Source organism: Tribolium madens, unplaced genomic scaffold (genome assembly GCF_015345945.1).
Source record: "Tribolium madens isolate multiple individuals breed KSU strain unplaced genomic scaffold, Tmad_KSU_1.1 Scaffold_11;HRSCAF=98;Tcas5.2_LG3b, whole genome shotgun sequence".
Lineage (NCBI taxonomy): Eukaryota > Metazoa > Arthropoda > Insecta > Coleoptera > Tenebrionidae > Tribolium > Tribolium madens.
In genome coordinates, this window is record NW_025400975.1 from 4,885,969 (window position 1) to 4,892,589 (window position 6,621).

A 6,621-nucleotide genomic window follows, 5' to 3' on the forward strand; every position below is an offset into this window, starting at 1 on the left:
ACTTTTTGGTATAGTTTTCTACTTTTCGTAACATAAAACATTGATAAACTATTTTAATTTAGGAATATTATTTAGCGTTATTTTGTAATATGCAAAATTTTTGAGTAGTTACAAATAGTCAATGAAAAAATTTAATTTAATTTGTCAATATTTTAAAATTTCTAAGAATTCGTTTTAACACAATCGACTTTTTGCATTTTTAATTTATTTTATTGCATGAAATAGTAAGCCCTTTATTTTAAATTTGTACGAAGGGTATATTCAAATTTTGTTTTTTAAATCATAATTTTGTAGCTTATTTCTTCTCAAAAGAATCTCCAATATTGTCATTTTACTTGACAATTTTACCATCACTATTTGTTGTTTATCAACATAACAATTATATATTTTTTTTATCTTTTATTGGTTCATTATATTCACTGTAATAAAATAAACCGTGTTAGATAAGCAAAAGGTTATTTGCTTTTTATATCACTCGTTTTTCTCTATCACTTTTTTTTCGTAAGTTGAAAACTTTATAATTTAAGTTTATAACGTTACTTGTTGCATAAATTACTAATCATTTCTTAATTTAAGTGTTTGATTTTTCCAAAATTTTTAGGAGAAATATGGGTGTATTGTTAGTTGCATAACAAACAAATTTTTTTTGTTTTACCTTTTTGTGAAAATATCGAAAAAAGAATGAATATTTAAACACATATTCTACAATTAAAAAAAAATTAATTATTACCAAATTTGTTAATTTAGAGAGTTATTTTCTTTATTAGTTATTTGAATTCGCAATTGTTGGATTTAGCTGTTTACTACATTTTATGTCATGGTTGAAAATATGTCAAAATGTCAAAAATTACTCAATAACAAAAATAGTTCGGAAAACATCTGGAAAAGTGTTGTGAAAAATTAAACGCGTCAACGGYCTTCGTTCACGTTGGATTCGTGTGTGCACCCCCATGCTCAAATGTCATGTTTCTCCAAGGAATTGACTAGCTTAATCCCGAAAAAGTAAAACGAGTTCASTTGCGAATTTTTGGTAACTTTTCGTCGAATACTTTCAGATGCTTCAATCCAAATGTCGGCATTCGAGTGCTTTACCTTTAGAAACCTGTTCATTTTGCAACTCGTCATCACCCGAGAGCCTCCTTGACATCTGTTTCAACTACATCAACAATAACCTAGACACGATATGCGTCTCGTGCGAGATCACAGGCGGTTTGAGGCTCAAAGAGGGGGTCCACCTGCCCGTTGAGATCTGCGAGAAGTTCCTCAAYGTGCGCTCGAATAGCCTCTCGCGAGTCAACTCGAATTTCATCCACATATTTAGAGATAGACAAAGCACAAGGCTCAAACGAGTGCGGTTACGTGACATTGATATCACAGATAGGGACTTGGAGATTTTACTGAGACACCGGTTGTCAGAACTGGACGTTTCTTACGTCCCCAACTTGACTTCAGGGTGCATCAAACACTTGACTGAATATGGAACGTTTCTCACTTCGCTTACAATTGGCGAAGAAGCKGAAATTTTCCCCACAAACATTTTCGGGAAACTGAAATTCACGGAGGAACATTACGACCGAGGCTTTATTTTTCTCGCCCCCAGCTTGAAAAAGCTCTCCCTGAAGCGACTCCACGCTCTTCAGCCCGATTTCTACGTTTTGTTATTGAGGCATTTGGCGTCTTTGACCCACTTGGATTTGTCAGGATGTAGCGATTTGGACAGTTTTGAGTACACGGAGCACCTCGTCAACTTGACCTCGTTGGTGTTGTACAACGTCTCGGGGCTGGAAAATATGGTCCCTGCGATTTGCAAGTTGAAGTCGTTGAGACACCTTGATATATCACAGTCCAGAGAGGAGAATGGCAGATATGAAAACGGGGGGCAAATTCTTACTACGATTGTTAATAATCTTCCAAAACTGACATCACTTGATATTTCTGGGACGAATTTGGCGGGGCGAGGGGTGGCAGATGCGTCTTTGGGGCCTGTCGCTTCAGACATCCCAGCGTTGAGTTCGAGGATGAATAACCCGTTTCAGTATTTGGGRCTGTATGAAACATCACACGATGCCTGTCTCAGGCACGATATTCCTGCGAAATTGGTAAGACTGGTTTTTGTATATTTTAAGCGTAAAATTGTTAGAGAGAAAACAGGAAAAAATAGAAAAAACAGAGCTCACAAGAAAATAATGGCATAAAATATATTTTTACACACGTGGTAGGATATTTATTAAAATTTGCTATAGAATTTAGCCATGAATGTGGGAAATTGCAGAATTTCAGGTTGTAAAAAAAGGAAAAGCATGAAAATAAATTTTGATAATAGTTGAATCCAAGTCATTTTATGATTTTCTTTCAATTTTTTGATGAAAAAAATAGCGTTGAAAGTCTTTTTTTGAAGAAGAGAAAATTGGAACAGATCTGAATTTTTCAGTTTTTATCACAAATAGCAGCTTCAAAAATTCCTATAGAATTTACAAAAAAAGTGGAAATATTATAAATTTTTTGAAATACCTACAGTAGAGCTTTGATTATCTGGCTCCTGGTTATCCGGAAACCAAAGCCATAAAAAATTGTTTTATCTGGGAGAATTTGGTTTTATTCCGAATTGGCCTCTTTTCTTTTGTTGAGATTCTCAGAAGCGACAAAAATCCATTTTTTTCTTCGTGCATTACGAGTAGTCTATCAGTTTACATTGAAGACATGTCATTGAAATCGAGAGTAAATGTGGATAAATTGAAGAATAAACGTGAAAAGTGGTTGTTTTTTTAGAAAAAATGCTTGAAGTTATCAATTGGATGGACAAAGGAGAATCTTTACGCTTTAGAAAATTAGCGTTGTAATTCAATAAATATTAATACGAAAGTTATGATTTCTTTCTTTAAATATTAATACGAAAGTTGTGATTGCATTAAAATTTTTGGATTATCCGGAATTTTGGGTTATTGGGAAAGGGTTCAGTTCACATTAAGCCGATTCGGGGTTCTACTGTATTGAGAAAGACTAAAAAATTATTCAGAATGTTTAAAAAAATATTTTTAAAAAATAAAAAAATATTTTTATTAAAAGGTGTGAAAAAATAAAAATTACAATAATGGAAATGATCACATTACACAGCTTATCCCTAGCCTTATCCATTTTATATTAAGAAAGGAAATGACTACATTGCTTAAGTATGTTTAAATGTTTAGAATTTATTTCACCTAAAATGTTTGCTGTATTTTGATTATTATGTATTTATTATTATTATTATTTATCCACTGAAATTAGTTGATAAAATATAAACAGTAGATAAATAAAGTAAAATTACTTTATTTCACTAGACGATAAAAAACTACTTTATCTACTGAAATTAGTTAATAAAAGCACTCTTTAACATTGAGTACAAAATAAATATTTCTTATTTTGTGATGAGAATAAAGTCTTTGGAAAAAGCAAAATTATGTGTTAAAAAGTTGACATACAGTGAGCGCCAAAATTATAGAATAATCTTTTTAAAACTGAAAATATTCTGTTTTAGCAAAAATACTGGAACTGGTCAATTTTTTTTAAATGCACAATTCTTAACTTGATTTAAAATTTTACACTTTTTGATTTGTTGATATTAAAACTTTTTGAATCATTTTTTTCGAAACTTTKTTATGTAATTTTTTGTTGTTGTTATTGAATAAGGAAAAAAAAACAGTGAGCGGCAAAATTATGAACTAGTCTTATTTATAAAAACTGAAAATATTTTGTTTTAACAAAAATGCTCGAACAGGTCAGGTCAATTTTCTTTTTAAAAAATACAAAATTCTCAACTTGATTTAAAATTGTATATTTTTTTGATATTATTTAACTTTTTGCATGATTTTTTTTCGAAAACTTTATATAATATTTAATATTTCGGAGTTATCATTTCGACAATTAAAAGATCTATCGAAATGGCTAAAAAATTAGGGTTTTTCATTAAAAAAAATGGATGACGTCATTACTCAAAACCCAAACAGTGTAAAATTTTAAATCAAGAGTGGTTTTTAAAAAGGAAATTAACCTGTTCGAGCATTTTTGCCAAAACAAAATATTTTCAGTTTTAAAAAGATTATTATATTTTGCTTATGGAAAGTTTGCTAAACAAATTTTCAGAAGCTATTTTCAAAACATCCGTCCTGAAATTTTGCGTAGGTCTAGCAATTTTTTGCGATGTTTAATGTGCGTAATTGCTTAATTTTGTATCTAAACAACTAATTTGACGTTTACTTTTTGCTATGATTTTTATTTGCTTGATTTTTCTCATTTTTACAAAAATGGGAGATCCTGAGTTTTGACGTGGAAAAAATGTCTATTTTTTGCGAAATCTTTTCAGATTGCAGGAAACGCGAACGAAGAGCAAATCTTAGTCGCAGCGTTGGCTTTCCTTGACCGCACCGACATGCTTCAGAAAGTCCTCAATGAGCTTTTTCATCTGTTACGTTTCGAGAGTTGTGCCTACGTAGGTCAAGCTTTAAACATTGTTTTGGACGCAATGAATCGACATTTGACCGAAAGACATGTCCAAATATCGGGCAGGTATTTTCRCTTTCTTTACTTTTATTTTTTCTAAAATRCTTAGCGAAAATTTTTGCAGTGCTACACTTTTTTACATCGTTAAAGGAACCGGGAAACAGCTTCACGAYGCAGTCAGGGTAAAAAGACGAATAATTACGGCTTTATTAAACGGAATGAGTGTACATAGGACGGATGAGACGATGATGAGGAATGGGTGCTTGACTTTGTGTCAATTTAAAATACCTTCGGATGTGGTGAGTTTTATTTGAAATTAGAAAAAAAAATGTGTTCTACTCGGGATTTTTTCTATAGTTGTTTGATTACGAACGATTGGTCGATATTCTGCTACATTCGGTGCATGGAATGGCTCAAGAAAGTTTCGTTCAGAGGATAGGAATATATCTTTTGAATTCTTTAGCTTGTCAGGTCGATAGGCAACAAAAAGCGAAATTAGGAGAACTTGGAGCTATTGATGTATGAATGAATGATTTTTGTTTTATTATTGAAATTGTTAATTTGTGTTTTGTAGAAAATGATATGGTTGATTGCTGATAGACTGGAAAGAGGACACTGTGATGATGTTTTAGAAGTGGCTTGGTCAACCATGTGGAACGTCACCGATGAAACGCCTTCTAATTGTAGAAAATTTTTAGAAATCAAGGGAATGGAGTACTTCCTACAGTGTCTTGAGGTATTTTATGGTTTAAAACTTCTTTTAAAAGAAAAATTGTTTGAATCATGTAGAAAAATAACCTAATTAAAAAATACTCATTTTTTTAAATTACTGAAGTTATGTTTTTGCATTTAAATTTGTGGCTTTTTTAATTCTAATTAATTTAATTTTGACTCAGAAATTCCCCAACAAAGACGAACTCCTGAGAAACATGATGGGGCTGTTGGGYAACGTGGCAGAAGTCCGCGAATTGCGCCACTTTCTCGTCACGTCGAAATACCTGACTGTTTTTTCGGACCTTTTGGATTCGCGTAGTGACGGAATTGAAGTGAGTTACAACGCCGCTGGAGTCATATCACACATTGCTTCAGACGGTCCAGACGTCTGGCTTGTTTTTCAACCTACTAGGGCTTACGTTTTGAATAAAATGGTGCGTGCCATCGACCGATGGGATTTAAATTCGCAAAGGAATATTAATTATCGTTCGTTTGAACCGATTTTATACTTGGTCAAGGTTTATCACACACCCGAGTGTCAGAAATGGGCCGTTTGGGCGCTGGCCAACATGACCAAAGTTTATCGTAAGTACAAAACGTTCACTTTGACTTTTGAAAAATTGCTAGATGTTGGAGAATTTATCATATGTGTATATATGTGTGTATACTCGTATTATGTAGAGAGTATATTATGCATAAATTCATTCGTAAACACTTCAAAAGAAAAATAATACTGCATAAACATATCTATGAAGGTATTGAAACGTTTTTAAAAATAAATAATAGCAAGAAATGTGTTTATTACAGGTAGATCTACAGATATAGGTATGTAGGTCCAAGTCTGTAGATAGATTTATAGATACAGGTCTGTAAATAGATCTACAGCTACAATCAGCGTAGAAAAGGTTGTGCTCCTAATAATAAACCGCGCGGACCCTTAGAGGCTGAACCCATAAACCATAACAATAAATCGTTTTTATTGTAAACGTCATATCTTATTCAACAGCATATTTAGTTTGAACAAATTATTTTAAAAAATTTACAACTTTATACTGTAACTAAAAATTAAATTAAAAAATTATTATAATTGATGATTAGTTAGCTATTTATTTAAATAAACAATATCATTATTAGAAATATCTAATAAAAACCATCTATTATTACAAATTAAAATGACCAAATGAGACTATTTAATAAATAACTTTAAAATATTGATACTTATTTTTTTTTTTTGAAAAAGTTGTAACTGTAAGTTAAATAATTTCATTTCATTTCATTATTAATTTTTATTCAATTCAAACAGGTAGACGTGCTAAGTCTTTTGACCTCGTGGCAACGTTTACAAAAAAAGGAATATTTAAATTGAACTATTGAGATGTTTGCAACCAAGATATTGCAATCGCAAAACAATTGTAACAAATTTACAAA

General features: G+C 31.5%; 1 protein-coding gene across 1 annotated transcript in view; it reads left to right on the forward strand.

Moving 5' to 3' along the window:
• The first annotated feature begins 806 nt into the window (after window positions 1–806).
• LOC123007007 (protein zer-1 homolog) overlaps window positions 807–6,621 on the forward strand; it is a 9,294-nt gene continuing 3,479 nt past the window's right edge. The window contains exons 1-7 of the mRNA XM_044402046.1: window positions 807–1,002; window positions 1,056–2,099; window positions 4,343–4,545; window positions 4,604–4,778; window positions 4,837–4,998; window positions 5,054–5,215; window positions 5,376–5,778. Of these exons, the coding sequence (XP_044257981.1) occupies window positions 1,056–2,099; window positions 4,343–4,545; window positions 4,604–4,778; window positions 4,837–4,998; window positions 5,054–5,215; window positions 5,376–5,778 (2,149 nt within the window). The 5' untranslated portion in view covers window positions 807–1,002. The remainder of the gene's footprint in view (window positions 1,003–1,055; window positions 2,100–4,342; window positions 4,546–4,603; window positions 4,779–4,836; window positions 4,999–5,053; window positions 5,216–5,375; window positions 5,779–6,621) is intronic.